At 42.1% G+C, this 23,262-nt stretch overlaps 2 protein-coding genes across 3 annotated transcripts in view; both read left to right on the forward strand.

The window, feature by feature from the left end:
• ctsba (cathepsin Ba) overlaps window positions 1-23,256 on the forward strand; it is a 65,227-nt gene extending 41,971 nt beyond the window's left edge. Inside the window, exons 2-12 of one of the 2 annotated variants that reach the window (XM_070829465.1) lie at window positions 15,667-15,724; window positions 18,394-18,521; window positions 19,169-19,254; window positions 19,447-19,561; window positions 19,853-19,968; window positions 20,410-20,495; window positions 20,571-20,717; window positions 21,180-21,296; window positions 21,443-21,571; window positions 22,014-22,095; window positions 22,508-23,256. In XM_070829465.1, coding sequence (XP_070685566.1) covers window positions 18,399-18,521; window positions 19,169-19,254; window positions 19,447-19,561; window positions 19,853-19,968; window positions 20,410-20,495; window positions 20,571-20,717; window positions 21,180-21,296; window positions 21,443-21,571; window positions 22,014-22,087 — 993 coding nt within the window. In that variant the 5' untranslated portion in view covers window positions 15,667-15,724; window positions 18,394-18,398 and the 3' untranslated portion in view covers window positions 22,088-22,095; window positions 22,508-23,256. Of the gene's footprint in view, window positions 1-15,666; window positions 15,729-18,393; window positions 18,522-19,168; window positions 19,255-19,446; window positions 19,562-19,852; window positions 19,969-20,409; window positions 20,496-20,570; window positions 20,718-21,179; window positions 21,297-21,442; window positions 21,572-22,013; window positions 22,096-22,507 lie in introns of those variants that run through there. The other variant, XM_070829389.1, reaches the window with a different exon arrangement.
• On the forward strand, window positions 1,078-9,059 carry xkr5b (XK related 5b). Its single transcript, XM_070836263.1, has 13 exons — window positions 1,078-1,201; window positions 2,696-2,785; window positions 2,878-2,983; window positions 3,234-3,400; window positions 4,696-4,829; window positions 4,928-5,006; window positions 5,271-5,440; window positions 5,883-5,994; window positions 6,501-6,668; window positions 6,763-6,953; window positions 7,156-7,239; window positions 7,609-7,792; window positions 8,380-9,059. The coding sequence occupies exons 1-13, from the start codon at window positions 1,093-1,095 to the stop codon at window positions 9,057-9,059; spliced, it is 2,274 nt and encodes a 757-aa protein (XP_070692364.1). The 5' UTR covers window positions 1,078-1,092.
• Window positions 23,257-23,262: the final 6 nt, after the last annotated feature.

The following is a 23,262-nucleotide window of genomic DNA, read 5'->3' on the forward strand; positions in this document are numbered from 1 at the left end:
AGGTTTTTCCCCCACCAACCACTAATAGTTACCAGAGATGGCTTTTCCACACATAAACATGACCACTTGTATTTGCTGGAACAAAGCAAGCCGAGTGTGTGTGTGGCGATGGACCCAAACCTGTGAACTTTACCATTTATACTCTGAGGGAATGATGAGTTATTGGAGCCAGACTCCCCCTGGTGCCCATAGGGTGTCTCTGCTCCCCAGACCAGACCTCATTATCCACATGCAGCTTTGAAAGCACAAATGCCAACTGGAAAAGAGCAGGGGGGGGGGTCAGATAAGTAAATACCACGATGTAGTAGCCAAAATCAGGGCAACCATGTATTCATGATAATATTTTTGAAGACTCAGAGGCAGTATATAGTCATAAATAAGATAATAACTCACCAGACCCTATCATCATATGGATACGTTAAATCTCAGCGCTGTGACTTTATTTTTGCTCTATGAACTCCCAGAATTCCCTAAATAATGTGTTTGGTAACTTTAATCTGCAGGTTTTACTTAAACTGGTCCTTCTCCTCCTAATGTCCACAAGGTAACATGTCACATGTTCATCACTGCAGGGAATGTGGATAAATTCATTTAGATTCATGAGAACTGAGGCAATGGTTGCTTTAATGCAGCTTTCCAAACGTGGTTGTCTGTCTGGCCCCACGTCATACTTGTGAGCATCTTTCATCAAGAAAGTCTATAATATATGTTCTTATTGAATTTTTCTTACATGTAGGTGCAAAACTAAAGCAGTGTTTTAAAGCCACTAGAGCAGAGGAGGAGGGAAAAGGACTAATGCACTAATAAAACCCTGAGGTGTGAGGCTGAGAGCTAACTTGACCATTAGATGCTGTTAAAGGAGAATTGAGCCTCGGGTGGAAACAAATGAGCGCTGCTATCTCCCAGGTGCCTGTCTCACCTTCTCTACCAGCGCTGCCGCTTTAACGGGACGGGCGGTGACGTTGGGACGGGGGCCCGGAGCAGACTGAGGAGGCTGCAGCAGCTGAACCGTCTCCCGCCCGGACCAGAGCAGCACCGGCCCGCAGGCCCGCACCCTGTGTCCTCTGACAGCCTTCCAGGTGTCCGTCCGCCATGAGGGACTACTCCGCCACTCCGAGCCACGGGGGCGCGTGCATGCCGTGCTGCCAAGTCTGCGTCTTTGCCTTTACCGCATTCCTCATCGTTGTGGAGAGGACTGCACGTGAGTCCTACCTGGGACACACACACACGCGCGCGAGCATACACAAACACACATACAGTTACACACACACACACACACCTTGCACACTAATAATGAAACTGTAACGGTGTGTCGGTTGGTTATTGGTAATGTGCTAGTATGTGCTCGTGCTGTTGCGTGTTGTTTGACTTTATTGGCGTGCGCGTGCACGTGGGCGCGTGCCTCTGTGGCCACTGTATGTGTGTGTGAGTGTGTGTGTGTGTGTGCTACAGAAACAGTCGCATGTTCCAGATGAAACAGGGGTTTTAGATGCCATACTGTATTTAAACATGTAGAATAATGCAGCATGCAAAGTTGCTCTCACTCTTAGTGCTGTCATGAATAATGGAGTCAGAACAGTCTGCAGTCCTTCCTATTTTTATACGCTGCTGTTATAAAACCTGTCTGCAGCGAAACTGCTGAATCATTCCACAGCTGGTCCATCTTCTAAACTGCATCATTTCAGCCTCTGTGTCATGTTTACTGCATTAAAAGCAAAGCGGAGCCGTGTTGTCAGAATTTCAGCGCCCTTTTTTTTTTTTTTTTTTTTTTGGAGGTGCATGAATGGAGGAGGGGATGGGCGGACCCCAGGATGGGGCCTAGTCTGCCCGGACTGCCCGCCCGTTTGGCAGCTAAAACGGTTCAGATTACATGTGTGGAGGGAGGGAGAGCTGCAGAGCATCGCATAGTGGGATGTGGAGGGTGTGAGGGGAGAGGAGGCTCCACTAGCCCTGTTGTCAATAAACCTTAGATGGGAGGATGAGGAGACAGAGAGGTCATATGAATAACTGCCGACACTCAACAAAAATCACACACACACACACACACACACATACACACATCACTGATCAAATGCTGTAGTTTACCCCTGTTGTAAACACTCCTACTCTCAACGCTGTAATGCAAGTCTGTCTTTTACATTTTCCCAGAAACAGAGCATGCATTGGAGTAATACTGTGGCCGTTATTAGGTGGCTTTTACAGTCATGATAAATGAATGTTCCATTACCAGAATATAAAAATACCTCCTCCCAAGTAAAAGTCCTGCATTCAAAATCTTACTTAATTAGAAGTGTGTGAGTCTTATCAGTTACTCAAACTATCAAAAGTAAACATGCTGCATCATATTGTATTAAAGGACAGAATGCATTCTGCGTTCAAAATCTTAATGAGCAAAGTAACCAGTAACTACAGGTGTTCAGTGATGTAGAGATGTATACATTGTGTTAGAAATAGCATATTGTATATTTCCCTCTGAAATGTAGCAGAAGTAAAGTACAAAGCTGCACAAAAATGGAAATACACAAGTGAAGCACAACAGCACTTGATTTACCTGTCTGTGTGTTTATCAGGCTTTATTACAGTCCTTGAATGGCATCAGAAACAGACTCGCCTGATAGCAGCATCTGATGTTACAGCACAGTCATAAGTGTGTTGTGTGCTTGTTTCCATGTGTGTGTTTTCCCTCTTTCCTTAGTGATCTACTGCTTCGTGTACTATCTGTGGGTGGGACACAACTACTGCTACGCCCACCTTGCCGGCTTCACTGCACTGTTTCTGTTGCCAGGTTAGAGAGCAACAATGAAAACATAGATGGCATAGATAGATACAGTAGATGGACAGATTGATGTTCGTGTTTCATCATTGTATGTTTCTCAGGTTGGGTTCCTCAGTGGCTCAGTTATCTGTGGTACCTGTCCGATGGACGCATCCGCAGGAAGTCTCTCACCTGGACTCACATTCTGCACCTGGGTATCTTCAAAAGGTGGGCTCACTTTATACATGTGTGTCTATGTGTGTGTGTGATGGAGATACGGGAAGAGTGGCATTAAGGGAGCGCCAGAATTACTTTAATTGCTCAACGATCAATAACGCCCAAACCATCAACGATGGTAAAGCTGGTGCACTGGTTGGAGTGGGACAATTATCTGTTGATGTTTGATGATTGATAATGAAGATTATAATGGTGTGTGTCTTACTCCCTCTTTATTTATCTCCATCTTGGGCCTTTACAGGCTGTGGGAGTGCATGAGTCTTCCAGATGAGGATGTGTATGGTGAGATCATGCAGCAGGCTGATGCATCCGCCTTACGTCTGCTTGAAGCCTTGGTGGTCACCCTCCCTCAGACGCTGCTGCAGACCTACGTGCTCATCTGTACTGACATAGGAATCAAGTCTCCAGGTACAGAGACACTGAACGGGGAATATAGAAGGAATGTGGTGTAGTTTGGAGTGTGAGGTAGTAAAGGTAGGTACAGTGTGTACAGTCCATGAACCAGCAAGGTTCTAAAGAGGAAGATACCTAATGTTTTCATATGAAGGCCGAATGAACTATGGCCCAATAGACCATGGTTTGTCCATGAAAGACCTGCATGACATAATTACAGCAAAATAAATTTAAAGCTGTTAAAATCACAGTGTGAAAACTATGTGACAATGTGAAAGGAGTTGCTTGTGGTGATGATCCTACAGAGAATTATCTCCTGAATCTGGAGCTCCCCTCAGCGTTATGGAGCTCTGTAGTGAGCTCGCTTAGCAACTTTACTGTTTTGGTCCACTTTCACTGCTGCTTTCACATAGTGTTGTTTCAGCCACAGCAGGCAGCTGTTTTCATCCAAAAAATCTCTAAAAACCCACAGTACACCACCAGCCCACCAGCAGACAGACACACTTAGCTACTGGCTGATGAACATTTTGATGCATTTAGCAGCTGAAGAGCCAGACATTTCCCTCACGAGCAGGTTGAGACAGAGCTAAAAGAGAATAGTGAACGTGTCTAGATACATGACTCCAAATGAATGATGCTGGATGTGTAAAAACCACCTTGAAATGTCACATTATGTTTTATTCACAACTTGTTTCAGTGATTTCTGCCCTAAAGAAATGTGGAATTACACCCGTGCTCATATATGTTCATAACTGGTACTGCATGGACATCTAAAAGGGTAAAATGCGGCTCAGATATTCTCATCATGGTCCACTTCATCACTTCCTGCATAACATCTACACCAAACAGGATTTATTACACATTAGTGGTTTGTTGGATGAAGTAATAATGGGAGAGCCGGCTCCTTTGATAGTCTGTTCATCTTTCACTACAGCACAACTCATTTACCATGTGAGTGATGTTTTGTGAGTTGTGCCTTCAGCAGATCAAATGTAAAAACAATGATGATCAAATAACTGTTTAATGTGAAAGGTATTGCTGGTAGTGATGAAGCAGCAGAGAATTATCATCAACTGTGTAGTCCCCCTCAGCTCTGTGGAACAGATCAGTGTTTTAGTTTCACGAGCCACAGCTTTACTGTTGTAGTTCACTGTCACTGCTCTCAGAAGCTTAATTCTCTGCCAGTGCTGTCTGTCTTGTTTTTCCAGTGCAGAAGATCCGATGCACAGTATGTGTGCATCATTACAATGTATCAAGGTATTCATATTCCTTTTCCTCTCTGCCTCCTCCCTGCTCTCTCCCCCCTCCAGCCTCGGTGTGTTTTGCTGTGTGTTTGTTATCTCTCTCCTGGGCCTTGGTCCTCTACGCCAGAGCCTGTTCACTCATCAGACCAGGACACCTGCAAATGACCCCCGCTGCCATCCTCTGTCGACTGCTGTGGAGGGTGGGCATATTTAAATAACCTTTCAATATGCACAACGTACCCCCTCAATATATCAGTATTAATATAACGAGCGCCATACAATACTTGTCTGTCTGCAGGTCAGTATGCTGGGGTCTCGATTTGCTGTTCTCATGCTCTTCACACGCATCTTCAAACAATGGATCCTGGGAGTCATTGGTGGGTCTGGATGCTGAGGCTTCATCTCATGGCTCATATTTGTAGAATAGAGCAGTCCATCATGTGCTGGATAAAGACATGAGTGGTGTAGTGGTGTAGGCGTAACACATTGGGAAACTATTGGATGGGTGTTGGTGCAGACACCCTATCTGTGTCCACTTACTCTACTGTCAGGTTTACAGTGAACAATTTAGTGTGCAGTAGTGAGTTTATGTATGTATTAAAGGTTGAATACTTAACTCTTGAATACTTTGTGTGTATCAGGTGTGCATTGGCTGGGTGCAACTTTCTGGATGGTGGCTCAGCAGACTGACATCATCCGTTCAACTACTCGATGGAGAATCTTCAACCTCGTTCTTGGAGCCATACACATCTTCCTCTTCCTCAACGTGAAGTACGGTCAATCCAGATGCCGCATGGCCGGGTTCTACCTGGTATGTCAGTTCATAAGTGCGTGCCAGTATTTTTGGGCAGGGCCTCTGACAAAAACAGAAACACAGACACAAACCGACACTTTGAAACACTAAAAATATTGTAATGGATAAAACAACAAGTAATGTGGTAAAATAAATAAATAAATATATTGTCTAACCTGCAAATGCCTTTCATTGCAGGAAAATTAAATCTGAGACACTATGAGTCACATTAAACACAAGTTACATATGAGCCAGTACCAGCACAGAAAACATGTTTCTTTGTCTTGTTTGAACTGTTTAATTGCGTATCTTAAATGCTAACAATGCAACAGTTGATGATGCAGATTAAGACAATACTAAGACAATAGCTGAATAACAGTCACAAGACTGAGAGACAAACATTGATTTCAGATGTGGGAAAAGGTAACCTCTCCTTCTGTTTATGTTCATTCTCCTTCAGGCCATGTTCATAGAGAACGCCTTCCTTCTTCTGGCCTCCTCGTGGTTGTTTACCATGGTGTCCTGGGATACTGTGGGAATCCCAGCTGCAGTGTTCTGTAGCTTCCTCATTGGTGAGACACACAGCAGCCATGCACTGAATAACATGACCTAGAGTCTACAGCCATGCTAGCTGCTCTGTGAGTGCTGTGCACAGTGGCTCTAAAAGCTAAAGGCTAATGTGGGCGTGCTAACATGCATGCACTGACAATGTTGACATGCTGACGTTAGGCAGGTAAAATGTTTACAGAAAAAGGGAATGACCAAAGCTATGAGGATCCATCCACTGGCGTTATGATTGTCTTTATGATATTTCATGGGAATCCATCTCATTGTTAACATTTCACTCTGTGAGTGTTCGATAGACCGACTGACCGACAGAATGACACGACCATCCCTAGAGCTGCTGGAATGGCTGAAAATCTAGAAGAATATTTGCAAATGCAAACACACTCTTTTTAAATTAATGTCTAATTGTAAGTGTGACTGTCCACAGACTCTTTCTTGTCTTTTGAGATCGATAAACATTTACAAACACTTGCACTCCTCTGTTTCAAGTGCTCCCTTTCTCTCTCTATAGGAGTGATAGCGCTGGTGCTGTACTATCGGTTCCTCCACCCTAAGTCCTTTGAGATTTTCCAGAGTATTCGCCACAGAGGGATAGGGGGAGCCTGCATGGAGCGTGGATCTACACTGTCATTGGAGGAGAAAGTCACACCCACTTTCCAACGTCATGCAACGCTGTCTGGTCTGTTAAGGATCGAAAGATTATCTATCTATTCACTTATCTATATATCTGTCTGTCTGTGTATAATAATCACTATGATTGTTAATCCAATCAGGAGGTGGGACCCTCATGGATCTCCCTATCCAATGGGAGGGCTGGAAACATCACCACTGGCTGCTGATTCGCTTTGCCCTGAAGACAGGGGATGTAGCTAAGATCTGGTCATCATATGGCGAGGGGGGGCTGGCCGGACTGATGGGTCTGTCTGAGGAAGTTCACTCCCCAGATGACTTTTATGTCCCACGGGTTTGTTGTATTCCTTTGTTAAATGTCCTGCTTAGGAAAGTTATTGCTTTTAGTAATGACACATCATTGGAGCTCAATCTTTAAAAACAATAAGAATTTAGTGAGATGTCTGCTTGCTAATTCGGTCCTCCCTAAGTGTGCTGTCTTTTTAGATCACTTACTCACTTAGATTTCTTTTCCTTCTTGTGCTGTGATTTGTCAGAATCCACTTGTTCAACCACCAGCTATTCAGATCTCACAACCAGCTCCTCAGCCCGCTCCGCCACAGGTGACCCAGGCTCCAGAGGCAAGATGTTTCATTTGCCCCTCTGTTAAGAATGCTCTAAGTTTGTAATTAAAGCAGTAATGTAGAGGACTGACAATGGAGACAAATGAGCTCAAAGCAAGACTGCACCACTGGGTTTTCTACAAAGAAAAACCACTGGATTTTTAAAAAAAAGTCACACTTAGACGGCAGCTTTAAGATTCTTATTCATGTGTAAAATGAATGTTTTGATGATCTAGTAGGACAGCATGTTGCAACACGCGTGGTCATGAGAACAAATGTCAGCCAGCTCAGCCACCAGCTTTGCTACTAAAAAGTCATATCTGTACAGAATACTTTCAGTGAGTCTGTCCGCAGCGTGAGGAGGCTCAGCTGTCTGTCTGTCCCCAGGTGAGGCAGGTGGTCCAGCCACCAAAGCCAACTCCATCCAGTGTAGTGGCCCGACCAGTAAGAAAAGCTCCCCCCACAACGATCCAGGATATGAGAAGGTTTCCAGAGATCATACCTGTCCAGGAAGTCATTCTTGAAGAGACTGCAGAAGAAGAGTCCAGCGGTCCACCATCAGAAGAAAAAGGTAGGATAAACGCTGAGCCCTGCTAGTGCACACGCTCCACAGAAAATAGTGTTTAGTCCTGCACCTTTACTCCCAACAGAAGGCTTCAAAGTGCACCTCCCACTGAACATATACACTGTGGCATGAATGGATCCACCAGATTGTTAATACAACAAATTGTGCGTCCTCAAATTCTGACTGTTGTATTGCAGACCAGCAAAGTATATTTATTATGACCGCAGCCACACAGCATCTCCCACTTTTATCTGTCAAGGGAGTGAACATTTTGCTGAGGTGTCTTCTGCTTCATTCACTATACACCTTTGACATGGCTTTGCTTGAATACCCAAACATCACACTGACATCACTTTATAAAGCTGATGTAGCTTTATTAGCAAACATTTGCTCATTTAAACGTCCAGCAGTTAGAGAGCAACATAATCATTCATTTTAGTCATGTTTCAGTCTAATCTTTAAACCGTATCTATGAAATATTCATATTTGAGGCAGACATAGGTGTTAATTCATTCAGTTTTAGGTAAAGAGTGCAGGCTTTTGTATTTTTAAACACAATTTATTTTTAATACAATGCGATTTTATTTTCTAAGGTGATGAGGAGTTTCAGAGTGCTGCTTATGGCTCACCAACACTTTCATCACCGCAACAACCAGGAAGCCTCCGCCACATCGACAGCAACCCTGCGACCCTGACTGAAGCCTCGTCCTCCGTAGGGTCGCTGGACATCAAGACTCCCGGCTGGTCACCTGAGCGGCGCTCCCCTCTCCTGCTTGGTTCCCCTGAGAAAAAAGCAGCAGGTCCTGGAGAGTCTAGCACTACACTGTACTTTAGCGCTGATGCACAGTCTCCTTCCAGTGGGAGCTACCTGGGCTGGGGTTCTGAGTTGTCGCCCATCTCCACCTACAGAAGTCCCTACCGAATCAGGGAGGCTCGTTTTATCACATCCACCCCACGACTGGAGTCTCGAGCTGGAGCTGAAAGTCCAGGCTTGGCCCCTGTTGTGGTCATCCCTGCCACTCCTGGTACAACACCAGGTGGAACCCCTGCTGCTTCTACTCCTGCCACTTCTACGCCTGCCGCTTCCACACCTACTGCATCCATATCTGCAGCTTCAACTCCTGGTGCTGCGACTCCTGGTGCTTCAACGCCTGGTGCTTCGACTCCTGGTGCTACGACTCCTGCTACTCCAATCATACCACTCACTCCAGTCATCTCCCACGCTCGCAAACAAATGGTCCAGTTTGTGGACAGTAGAGAGAGGGCGGTGTAAGGAGGATGGGGGTAAAGGGAAGGGAACAACTGGGTGGGGAATGATGTCTTTTTCAGTTCATTAGTTAAGGATTTACATGAAATCATACATTAACTAACTTAGGGAGGGCTTGGTGAGGAGTTGGGGGGGGGGGGGGGGGGGGTTCAACTCAGTCCATTTGAATCAGTCCAAAGAAAGATTTACAGTCCAAATGATGTTTTTCCCCTGACATGAAGATACAAGGGTTTCATTTGCAGAGAAGAAAGGTGCATGTGGCACAGTGGTAGCAGAGGCCTTGCTTCAGTTAACACATCCAGCAGTGTTTATGGATAGGAGGTCAGTGATGGACGAGGCCCTTGTTGCTGCACTAGTAACTCCTGGCTGGTGGGAACGCCTGCAGAGACGATGGCATGAACAACCTCACATGCTACTGTGAAGCTCCTGTTGGAAGATGAAAGGGAAACATCTGGCAAATTCATGTGTCACAGGTGAGGCCGCCGGAGGAGTTAGCAGCGACAAACACCGCTGTTCAAGGGAATCGGCCGTTCCACATGGGGGGGGGGCATTTTTTCTTGTTTAAAACCATTTGATGAAAACAAATCACCATACACAAAAGAAAAAAAAAAAAAAATCACAGGTGCTAATGAATGTATCGCTTTCATTCATTTAGGCATTTTTAAACTAGAAAGCCTGATGTGAACGCTCTGGTTTATTGAGGCAGCTGTGGTGAAATTAAGAAGCAAACTAATTATTATGGTAGTCATAATTAATACGATAACGCAAAGGAGCATAGTTATTTAAATGGTAGTTGGTTCGCAATGAAGATGTTTCTGAATTAAACAGGTCATTGAACTAGTTTACAATAACTAAACATGCTGTCCGTCTGGCTGCTGAGCAGAATCTCCTGCGACGCCACTCGCCAGTGTCTCTTTTTTTAATTGGTGAGATTAGTCAGACTCAATGAAATATGTTCTCCAAATCCAAGCAAATCTTCCAAGTCATTGATATTATTATGTTAAAAAACGCTTTAGATGATGTTGAACATCCCATCCAGTTTTCATCAAGTCACTCATTCATCCAGTCAGTCGCAGTGTGTACAGTTCAGTAAATGGTTGGTGTTTACACACATTTCTGACACATGCAAGGACCCAGAATTCCTATTTACAGTATGTGAAATAGTCAAATCTGTCTATGTGTGATGTGTCTATCTTTATTTTCATGACACTATAAGACAAGCAAATGACAAAAAGCAAAGGTCCAAGGGAAAAACATTTTATAAATTATATGCTATACTTTCCTTAGCTAATTGTAACTGCAGTAATCACAGCCAGTCAGCACTTTACCACAGAAAAGGTACAGCTAAAGTTAACTGTTAGCCACCAGAGTGACTGTAGCATAATATTCAGCAGACTACACTACGAGTATAACATGAGAATTTATAAGAGAAATTAAGAAATATAGAACAAAAAGGATAATCAGCCGAAGTTTCCATTTTTGCATTCATTTTATTTGTCTAATATTTTTTGAATCTGTCAAAGGCTTGTTTGCTGCTACTTTAGTGAGCAAATGATTTAAATCTCTAAATCAATACACAAACAAAGAATTTAGACAATATCAATATAGACAATATACAAGCACGCTAATACTTACTGACATTTAAAAAAATATTTACAAGGTGCTGCCAAAAAAATCAGAAAGGACAAAATGAAACAAAGAAGGGATACAGTACAACAGACGGACAAAGACATTTTGGTTATTGTCTGTAGAAAGAGGAAATGATAGAGGACATAGCACTATGAACATCTGACAATCACATGTTGATGTTTTTTTAATTGAAAGAAGGGAAGTGTATGAATGATGATAAGATATAATGTATGACTGCCCACATATTGTTATTGACAGGTTTTACTGCAGGTCTGTTACCTTAATTGTTAGCATTTAGCATTGTTTTGTTGATTGTTGTCATCCACTCACTCATGTTGGTTTCATTGAGGAGCACACAGCAAGTACGCTGCTGTCAGTGAAGTTTAAAGGCCCGTGTAGAAACTGTACCCGCCTTGTGAAAGAAGGTAAATATGTACTAGCTACTTTTTTAAAAGTTGGCAACATAAAGGCCTATTTCCCTTTCTGTAGATGCAAATGTATCCATTCACTTGTGGGTTAAATGAGAAACATTCTCAGATGTCGACAGTCCATAGCAGGATCGCACTGCACAAAAGGTTTTGTCAACAGGTATTTGTTCTTTAATTATGTCCCTGCAGATTGTTTTCATAGGGCAGATGTTAGATTGAAATAAAGGGAAATATCCACTAGAGAATAACACTTTACACTTTGTCAGAACCCGACAGCGCTTGATTTAAAGTGGTACGCATGTCAGTAAGTTTTAGAAATAACATACAGTCCAACATTTACTAACGGGGAGAAATCTAATTTTGATGTAGTCTTAAATGAAGCTATACTCTAACTACTACTCAGACATATTTATCGTCCTGCAGCCTATCTGTTAGTTGAACCTCCTACCTCTGTGAACATTTTATTATCTTTAAGTTGTCACGGTGAGAAAGTGTCATTGCTCACTGTGTGACTGAAAACACTCTGAGCCTTTGTTTGACAGTATTAAACATTTTGTAAACATAGCTATGAGGAGGAGAGAAACTGCATCGAGGTAAATCCTGGAAATTATGATATGTTGCTATAAGCATCAAGTTTGGTCAATGTCAGTATTCTGTTATGTTGAGAATATTATTTATTTCAATATGAGAAATCTGATTGTAATCATAGATTGTGTATCAGTCTTCCATGTTTATTTGTCCTCTGTTTCTCTGTTTTTCTTCAAGTATGCTATATTATTTTACTTTCTTTACTCTAGACAAGTATAATAACCATGAAGTATGGTCTGTATCTGTGATAGGCAGTTAAATGGTTGTGCTGCTCATGTTAGGTGACAAAACATGCTGCATTTTGAGAACATAAATGAGGGTTTATGGTGCAAAATGCAGAAGAAAACATGCTTTTGTGTCAAACTGATCTCCATATAGCTGCTGATAAAGGAGTCACTGCATGATACTCATTCATACGGGAATCCACAGAATTGTATTTATTCCTTTAGAGAAAGAAAGCTCTTACTGTAACTGCACACATTACACGAGTTAAGACACATGCTAGAATGTATGTAAAAGCAATAAGCTAGCTAATGAAATGTATGTTAGTGCACTAATGAAAAAATATCCACGCACACGCTTTCCACTGCAGAGATGCCTTGGCTTACTCATCATGAATCAGCGCTTTGCCTTGCAGAGAGACAGCTTCAGCTGTGAGTGTGCTGCTTTATCTCAGAACTATGTGCTTTGCTTAGTGTACCTGATGTGTATAACCTTTGCTTGTGTTTCTAATTTGACTCTTTTTGTATTTTTTAAATGTTCTTTTCTATTTTTTCACATTTACTGTTATGAAATGTGTTGACAGCCACGGTGCAGTGTTTTAAGGTTTCGTGCTGAAGTTTCACGTATAAATTGTTTCATGGACAGACTGGGAGTAGTTTGCTGATTGAGTGTAACATCACTTAGTCGCTGGACGGCCTCCATTTATCAACATGCGTCACCTCATCTCTGCAAGGATTTCCACAGAGCAGCTGTGGTTGGTGGTAGTGAGTCATTAACTGTGCTATTGATGTGACAAAATAAAGCCATTAGTCATGATCAAAGCTCAGAGTGATGTGTTGTATGGATGATTATTGATCAAATCACCATCAGTCACGTTTCAATATTTTTCTATATACAGTAATGAATCCATCATAAACTGAGTGTAGTCACAGTACTACAGCAGCGTCAGCTCTAGTCCAGTGCTGCTGTGAACATACCGTTCTGTTTACACCATCACAGGCCTGGATTAACCTGCTAAAGTGGCCAGCGTATTATCCACCATTCCTCCAACTCCTCAGTACAGTGTGTACAGTATTTCTACGCTACATGGCTCCACGTTTGCTGTGCAGTGCTGTTATTAAACACGACTCATTAGTGTGAATAAGGATTTTGGACCATGTAGAAATGATAAAGGTCACTTAGGATTAACTTGAGTTTGACACAGGACTACGAGATGAGGTAATAAAGCAGAAATCAATTTAAGGTTGATATTTTAGTTGATATTGTGCTTTAATTCAATTCAGTGCAACTTTATTTATCCTTGCAATAAAAACAGTGCAGCTCACCAGGTTAACAAATACGCCCACGGTAAATAAAAGAAGAAAGAAAAAATACTGTTCATTACAAAGCCAAAAACAATATAAAGGGCTTTACCCTTTAAAGCTATATGTGTAACTGGTCATGCTTATATTTATAAAAAAAAATATGCAAAGCAGCAAAGTTGTAATTAAACCAGACTGTTGCTACGTTTTATTCAACTTTATTGCATTAAATAGTAGTTTAATTGAACTGAAAGAAGAAAGTCACCCACACATTGTAGATAATAATGAGACTCAGCTCTTGCACAACTTGTTGGTAAAATAATGATTAAAGTTTGTGTGCTGTGCCAACAGTATTTTTCCCCTCTCATCATTTTGACAGTCAGATGACGGACTAATAAAAGGAAGAGAAAGCAGCATGACGATCAGCATGTTCTCTCTGATCAGTGATCCACAGCACGATGCAGCGTGAAAACAAAAAAACTTGCTGTCACCATCAGTTATGACACATGCAATGTCTCAAATGAACAAAATTAGAAATAGAAGTCACAGATAACTGAAAAGATCAGAAATGTTCCTCAGTATCCTTTTAACAGAATCACTACACATCTATCTATCCACACCAGACTGAAGGCTAACTGGTCTGTTCACTTGTTCAACTTTATGTCAGAAGCCATTAATTGTCTTTATTTCTAATGGGAAATGGACACCATTACAAGATAAATAACAAGTGACCTTTGGACTTGAGTTGTGTTGAGGTATGTGCAGACAGTACAGGCCAGAGACAGACAAGGAACACTTCACACTGTCAAAAGCCTTCTGTTATTGTTCAGAACTGACATTCTCAGGCTAATTGAAAGGCATCAATGATCTCTAAGAGAATGAGCGATAGATGTGCAGATTTCTCCTAGATTTTCACTATTGTCATGGATTATTATTACTAAACTGGGCTCCGACCCAGAGGCCCAAGGAGTCCCCTTAGCTCATCACTTCAATTCAATTCAATTTCAATTCAATTTTATTTGTATAGCCCAATATCACAACAGAGTGTCTCATAGTGCTTTACAAAGTTCACTGAAATAAACAGTCACTTCTCACTGGAAAGTGGGGATGTCCTGATCGTGTTAGCAGGTAGGAAAAAGAGGGGGACCCTGTCTGTGTCTGTGCTTGGTGCTTACTGTCTACAATCAGTCCATGACAATGTGCACTCAAACTTTGATACATATATGAATATTGTGCTATAGGCCTTTAAAACAACAACTAAATTTGTTTGCAGCACTTTCACTTCAGACTTGTTGTGATCAGTGGGAGAAAGTAACTAAGTACTTTTAGTCGAGTACTGTTGTTAAGTACAATTCTGATAATTTCCATTTTATTCTCAGATATATTTGGTTTTGTACCTCTACTCAACTGCATTTCAGAGGGAGATATTGTGCCTTTAATCCAATTTAAGTTTATTAGATGGCTAGCAAGCAAAATATGATCAGTTTATAACTTTGTTTGTTGCAGACCAGTGAAACCAATGAGTGGTCTAATGTTTCAGAATTTTTTATGGGATTTTTCACGCCTAAACTTTTTAGATACTTTCATTTAAATAACAGTTTGGACCTCAACAACACCAAATTATCTAATATTTTACTAAAAGGTTACAGAAAACACCAACATTTTAATAGAAGTCCATGCAAGCAGGTCTTTGTTATTTCTTCTTAATCATCTCACAACCCTTCAGATTTATCTTGTTAACCTTTGGAGGGGCCTGACCCCTCATCTGCCTCTGGACTTAAGTAGAAACATAACTGCATAAGGTATTCAAAACTAGCTCCATTGACTTGCATGTTGATTAATCAGTATTAATGATCTTGTAATGTGAAAATAATATATAATACGCAGAACAATAACTTTTAACTTTTGATGCTTTAAGTACATTTTGATTTTAGTACGTCTGCGCTGCTACCATCTTTCCTGATTATCATGACATAATAGGCGAAGCAGCAAAACAGTAGCAATTGTAGCAAAAATCCATTTCAATTATGATAATAAAAACATAGATTAAAACTATTATAGCATTAAAAAATATATAAAATATGTGATATAACAGAACAAAAGTAAAATGAGATGAACAGTGGTTGTGAGAGAGGCTGGGTTTGAGCACCACCTCGCGGTTAGGTAGAAGTAGTGCAGTTCATGCTGCACCAAACCCCCTTGACGAAAAGTGTTTTTTTACCTTTTGGATCCATATTTAAAATCACTGTTTGTCTGTGAGAACACATCACTGGTTTTACAGACCAGAACACTCACAGACCAGGACAAAAAAGGCAAAAGCGTGCTGCTGACTTTCGATCACATGAGCTGAGCCCATGTGATCGGCTCACGTGGCTCCATGAATAAATTGGGGGGGGAGGACCGTGTATCAAACACACAGCTTTATCAGTCTGTGGGCTGGCAGGGCAGACAGACAGACAGAGGGCACCTGGAACTGGACATTTTCACACCAGCAGCTGACACTGTGGGTAAATGACTTATTTGTGTGGTTTTGTCCTCAACATGTTATCAGACGGTCTTTAACGCTCCACATTAGTTACACGGTGAGTTAGCAGTTAAGCTAGCTAAGTGTGTTACTTTAAGCTACATAAACTAACACAGATAACATTATGTTCAGGCCATATTTGGACTCATGTTGACCTCTTTGGTCCAAAGAGTAGCTCAACTCCTCCTTCTGGCTCAGTGGTGGTTGTTTGTGACCTATTTTTGGCTCCACGGTCAGATGTTTGTGAGGAGACAAGCGTCTGAGAGCAGGTAGAGCTGATTTATCAAACACACGTGTGAGTAACTAACGCTAATGACGGAGAGGATCCCAGACCTGCTGCTGCAGGCTGCCTCTCTCTCAAAGACAGGAAAGAACTTGAGCTAAAACGAGACTGAAACATGATGCCGAACATTGAAACAACAAGGAAATGGAAAGTGAAATGATGTGTCATGGGAGCTGTCCTCTGCTGTAGCTGGACAAAGAAGTGGGTTTGGAATTGATTGGTCTTTGTACCAAATGACCATAAACTTGATTACAACATAATTTCCAGTCCAGATATGCTTCTATCAATGGAAAAAAAAACTGTTGCGTAAACCAGGCCAAAGAATGAGGAAATTAGTTTTATCTGGCAGATTTATATTGCAGTATTACACACAGACAGACAGACAGACAGACGGTATGAAGTCTTGTTGGTCTTTAGTAGTATTAATTTATTTGGGTCAGAGGTCAGAATAAATCTCCAGGACATGGATGTAAGTGTGTGTGTTACTTTAGGAACATACAGGTGGGTAAACTTGACTCTGGTCTTTGTGCTGGAGGAGAGGAATTGTATAATATGAGAAGGAACCTCTCAGAATTATCTAAAGATGTCTGAAACGCCGAGCACATAAAAAGATGATCAGTGTTTTTGAAGGAACAAGCTGCTCCTCCAGCTGAGCTCCACCTGACTGATTGTGAAGATCAGTGGTTCTACTTGTAAAGGAGTTGTTGTGGAACTGACTCAGCCATTTCTGTCGTCTTCTGACACCTCCCACGCGGGAAAACTTTCGCAGCCCCTTAGCCTTTGGCTGCTCTTTAACTGAGCTGAGGTCTTCCTCACAGCCCACCGCTATGACTCAGCAGCTTGATCTGGGCGAGCCGGTGAGTCTCGCTCTGAGTGGTGTGTTCACAGTAATTGACATGAAATTGATTCCTTTAGGGCAGATAGTGGAGCGGTGCAGGTCAGCAGACTGCTGCTTCACTTCTCCAAATCTCATTCAAATCGTTGTTTCTAGTGTGTGTGTGTGTGGTTCAACCACTTCTCTAAAAACTGAACAAATTTTGTGGTACAAATGTGATTTTTAAACTTTCTATGTTTTGTGTAGCATTAAGTGATTCACCCACAACAGCTCCAGGGCATGTTAATCTGTCTATATCAACCTGTAAACATAACCTAGTGGTTAAAATACACTTCCAATGCCCAGCCAAGTGCTTACTGCCCATTTTTCTTAAATTGGACACAATATGATATATTGTAACACTTGCTTATGGTATTGAAGAAGGTGAACACTTGCAAGAATCTGGTTTAGATTTGAAGAAATGGAGTAAGAGGAGTGGTGCAGGGAACAGATGTCATTCTGTAAAGGGGAATTTACTATTTTTACTTTGTACTTTTATTCTCATGATGTCTCACATTGGCCTCAGTCATGTGACACCAAACCAGTTTCTCTGGAAATCGCATCTCGTGTCTCTCAGACTTAAGCGGTTTGCTTTGGATTCTTTTTCTGTAACAGCAGCAGAAGGCACTCCTGAACAGGTGCGCTGAGTTATGTGCAAGTCCACATGAAATTGTTTTACTGGACTGATTTTTAAAGTTGGTGTCTGCTAATCTAGCTTGGAACACCATTTGATAAAATGGATATATTCTCTTTGTGTTTAGCAAAAAAGTCTCCGTTGTCTCTTTCTGTCACAGGCCTGTTCGTCGCTGCTGCTCGCACCTTAAGATTGGCTAACTAATCTGTTGTCTTTATTAGGGTTTGCATCTACATGTTGGTTCACCCACTACTAAAAGAGCACACTGTCTACATTATGATCTCTAATGGGGCCTAATGCTCAGCAGTGCACTTCCCCTCCTGATAATGTAGTCTCATGTACACTGGACTATTAATATAGTTGCATTTTGGATGACATTTTCTGTAGCAGGAGGAACTATAGGTCCATTAGTTGTATTTTAAGTGGGAACTAAAAATGCAAATACACTGCGTGTTTAAAGTCTAAGGTCTATTTCTCATGTGTGCTTGTATATTTAAACCTAAGGAATTGGTTGAGCTCACTGGGCTGTTTGTGTGCCTGCTGATGCAGTGTTTAACCACTGGAAAGCTCTCTGACTAGCATGACTGAACAGAAGAGGTTTTCCCTACTCTGTGACCCACTTGTAGATGCAACCAGTGTGATGTCTAGTCAGACGTGACACTTTTTTTTGTTTTGTGGTTTTTTTTTTGTTTTTTTTTTTTTTTCCTCAGCCTAGCCTCAGAAGTGTATTAGAGTGAGTAGTTATGGAAATGTTTAGTGAGTGAACTGGAATTTATGCAATGAAATGACCATAGCTCAGGTATGATTCATAATGATAATAACAAACTTGTGTAATCTTGTGCTTTATTTTTTTTAAGTCAAAATGTGGCGTGCAGCCTTGATGTTGCTGGCTGCCAGCTTGTCGGTGAGCCTGGCCAGACCCCGTCTCCAACCACTGTCCCACGAGATGGTCAACTACATCAATAAGGCCAACACTACCTGGAAGGTGAGTTGTGTTTTTTGGGGGGGTCTTACCTTTGAAGTTTTATGGTATATTCAGCTAAATCCAGGCTTTGTATAAAGTCTCTTTGAAATTAAATTCAACATTTTGGAAATTTGAACCACTCCAGTTTAATACCAGCGTCACGAGGGTGACCATCTGCGCTCAGACTGCGTGCTCATCCTCTGACCTTTGGCCATTGTGTGTTCATGCACGTTGATGGTAGCTTTATCAAAATGCCAAGCTGTGATTTTTAAAGACAACTGGCTGGCAACAAAAAACATGAAATGCCTTCAGGGAGGGGCCACAGAAAGGAAGACGTACTGCACTACCTGCAGAAAGGACACAGACCTGTATGAGATGAACAAGCCAGCACTTGCCAGTCATTCATAGCTGGCGAAGTCCCCTCATTACTTACTTTTTTTTTACCATGATTATTTAATGCTTGTTAATTTCCAAAGTTGAACAGCTGGTAAAATGAACAAAGTGACATTATACATTGATTGCTGTTGGTTTGAAGAAATTCTGTAAATGTTCTGTTTTGCAGTTGCATGTATAGTAACGATCTGGAATTTTTTGGTTTAGGTGCTTTGAAAGTGTTTGGAAAAGCTCTTAAATCTGTACGAACTCTGTAAATCGTCCTCTTCCTGCAGGCTGCTCACAACTTCCAGAATGTCGACTACAGTTATGTCCAGAAACTCTGTGGAACGATGCTGAAAGGACCTAAACTGCCCGTCATGTAAGTCTCACTTATACTGCAAGTACATACAGTGTCCACTTGTATGTACTTGCAAAAGCAGTGGTTTCAGTGTCCCAGTTGGACTCTCCATCCCGCCTGCTAATGAAGAAAAAGTAGATCAAGTCTGCTGTCATTGTAGTTGTAAGTTGGCACGTAGTATTAATTGACTGTGCCACTTGTTTTCCTCTGCAGGGTCCAGTATGCTGGAGACCTGAAGCTGCCTGAACACTTTGACTCCAGAGAGCAGTGGCCTGACTGTCCCACTCTGAAGGAGATCAGAGACCAGGGCTCCTGTGGCTCCTGCTGGGTGAGGGACAAACTCACTGCTCAAAAGATGTGGCCATATTTAACTGGGATTAATATTTGTTGAAGAAATCCTCTTGGAAATTTTGATTTTATGATGTGATTCTTTTCAATTGATCACTTGTGCACCCACGGCAAGATTCTGCGTTCACCTCTTAGGTCAGCTCACATGTGCTTTGAAGGACTCTGAAATCTGAACAACAGACGACACCTTCTGTCCTAAGATCTTCAGAAAAAGTGTCCCCCCCCAAATTGCACTCCTGTGTCTGACATGTCTTGTTTCTTCTGCTCACAGGCATTTGGCGCCGCAGAGGCCATCTCCGACCGTACATGTATCCACAGCAACGCAAAGGTCAGCGTGGAGATCTCCTCAGAGGATCTGCTGACCTGCTGTGACAGCTGTGGCATGGGGTGAGACGCAGCAATGCTTCATATTCCCCCACAGATTTGCCTACTGTATATGGACCATCATCCAGTATGTAGAGAGATTTGTCTCATAGGCATCAATGCTAATAGGAGTCGACTTGTTTTATAAAATTGGAAACATTTAGATGCGTATTATAAACATGTGCAATGATTTGTAAAAATGCATTCATTCAAACGGCAACTTACAAGACACAATTTGACCCCCGTTAATAGTTATGAGACAAATCTCTCCATAATCCAGAGCACAATGGCAAAACATACCGTTTGAAACTTAAACTACTGACATTTAATGGGAGGAAAGAATGCGTAGTATTATAGTAGTACATTCACCAGTGAATGATCCCATTAAGTGTGGGCATTTGGCATTGAGGCAGGGATGGCTTGGTCGACAGTAAAGGTGGGATAACTGAACTTTTTTTTTCTTAGATGTAATGGTGGCTACCCTTCAGCTGCCTGGGACTTCTGGACTAAAGAGGGGCTGGTCTCTGGAGGCCTCTATGACTCCCACATTGGTGAGTTTTGTGTACAAGAGACTCCTACAGGTGTGTGTGTGGTGTCGACCGTTCTGACACCGTCTTTATCTACAGGCTGCCGTCCCTACACCATTGCCCCCTGTGAGCACCATGTGAATGGCAGCAGACCCCCCTGCACCGGGGAGGGTGGAGACACGCCCCAGTGTGTCTCCATGTGTGAATCTGGATATACACCAAGCTACAGCGAGGACAAGCACTTTGGTAAGGAAGGCAGAAGAAACAGATCTGAGGACAGCGGCTGTGTTTCATTAGGTGGAGCAGGGGGCATTTAAATGGAACGCACATGCCATTGTACACATGAATCCATAAGTATCCAATAAGGATGCACCAAATGCAGAACTGCTGAGATTCACTTCTGGAGTGACCGTTGTTGTTCACTTACTCCCTCGGCTTCCCAAGGGTCCATCTCACCCAGGTGACTTCAGTTCTTTAGTGAAATGGAATGAGGCTAATGATGTGGGCAAACACTGAGGGGAAGTCAACAAGGGCCTGTTCAATAGCTAATGAAACTCAGCCAAACTGTCTGTGCATCATTCATGTCATAACCCCATTAATCACACTTGTATGTACCACAGCTGCTTATGGCACATGTTTATGTCCAGAGATGAATCTAATACACACACACACACACAGCACTGGATCCTAACTCAAAGTGTGTTGCAGGTAAAACGTCTTACTCCGTGCTGTCGGATGAGGAGCAGATTCAGTATGAGATATACAAGAATGGCCCAGTAGAGGGAGCCTTTACTGTCTACGAAGACTTTCTGCTGTACAAGTCTGGTAAGAGCACATGCACCATTTAACAGACACGTGTAGAACATACAAAGGTGGTGCTGAGTAATTAATCTTTTGAGCACAGAGTAAATGCCGTGTGGATTTTTCATAGCAACGCTGTAGAATATTTTCCCTCTTGTTTCTCGTCTCAGGCGTGTACCAGCACGTGTCAGGGTCTGCTGTGGGCGGCCACGCCATCAAGATCCTGGGCTGGGGCGAGGAGGACGGGTCTCCCTACTGGCTCTGTGCCAACTCCTGGAACACTGACTGGGGTGAAAACGGTGAGCAGAGACACATTTTACCCAACAAAGTTAACACGCTATTTACTCTTATATACTTTAGCTCTCCTGTTTACATGCATGATGGGAATATTAGAAACACTTCAGGACTTTGACACATGCTAAATTTATACAGGCTGTCACATTAAAATGGCGTAAATGGGAATGTTATTCAAAATGAGTTCAGGTACGTTTCAGCTGATACATTTTGCATTATGGTACTTTAAATTTAACATGAAGACTTTTCTGCAGCAGGTTAAATACAAGCAAATCAGCCATTCTATCATGCATTGGTGTGTAAAACTTCTTGAACTGTATAATGCAAGTAGCCATTTTGAATGGAACACAAATGCGCACATTTAAAGATGTGTTATAGTTACAAACATGGAATTGTTGGTGCCAGGACCAAGCTAATCTTTGTTTGCTATGTGTGTTTGGTCTCCAGGATTCTTTAAATTCCTGCGTGGATCAGATCATTGTGGTATGGAATCTGAGATTGTCGCCGGGATTCCCAAATAAATTCTAAGGTGAGACGACAAAACGACATGTAATGAGTATTGACCTGTACAGTACAACTCTGCCATCATAAACCAGAGTGGAAAGCATGGACCTGGTAATTATGGCAAGACTCGCAGCTCTAAATCAGAGGTGTTCAGATCCAGTCCTCGAGTACCTGAGCCCTGCAGCCATTTGTTCCTCCCTGGTTGTTAATGAGCCTCACCTGTCCAATGTCCACCTGAGGCAAACAAATCTTATGACCTACTCAAGGAACACAAACAACTCTGGCCCTTTAGCACTGGAATTGAACAGCTCTACTCTAGATTGACTAAATTGTACCACCTCAGTAGCTCCCCTTATGACTCTGTGAAATCCTCAACAGTTTGAGTATAAATGTGGCTTTAAGTCTGTATCTTACCTTTTTTTTTTGTCCTCTTGCAGGTTTGTCTATTCCATAATCACTAGAGGGTAACAAACTCTGCTTGTCTACTCTGGAGCTCTGACTGCATCCAACTGCTTTTAGTCCATATAGCTGAAGCCCTCTGATCACTTGGCATGTGGCTTTTGACCCCAGACAATCTCAAGCAACCTTCATCCTTTTTAAATGGATTAGTGGAGTATAACAAACTATGTGCCTATGCACCAATCACCATTGTTGAATTAAGGTGTGTGTGTGGTTGTGGGTCTTTTGTTTTAACTTTATGACTGAGTTGCTGCGAGGTCTTGTTCCTTCACCTCTTAAGCAAAGTCGATCATAAGGTTGCACTGGAGGAAAATGGCTTAAGACGTCCATTTCATTTAGTCTCAGGTGATTTGATGTTAAGTCACCGTAGAACTGAATTTGTCCCTGTTGTCACATTTTACTCTGCACTGGTGGAAAGTGTGGGCCATTTAGAGCAATGAAAGTCAGTACAGGACCCTGCTTAAAGCAGCAGAGGGGGTCTGTTTGTTTTATTTTTAATGATCACTGCTTTCATTGCCGTTTTATATCGGCATCATTTGTCAGTGTCACAAATGCTACTCAGTGTTAAAATGTACTGCTTGTAATGGGTGCCTGTTAGTGTTTTCAGAGTATCAGAAATGAGTAACTTTTTTTTAATTTAGTAGTAAATGGATTTTTTTAATTGTTTGACTTGATCAAAATATTGTTACATAACTGTTCTTGAATTGAATAAAAGTCTGGATGTGAATCTGCT

Source organism: Pempheris klunzingeri, chromosome 1, assembly GCF_042242105.1.
Source record: "Pempheris klunzingeri isolate RE-2024b chromosome 1, fPemKlu1.hap1, whole genome shotgun sequence".
NCBI classification, from domain to species: Eukaryota; Metazoa; Chordata; class Actinopteri; order Acropomatiformes; family Pempheridae; genus Pempheris; species Pempheris klunzingeri.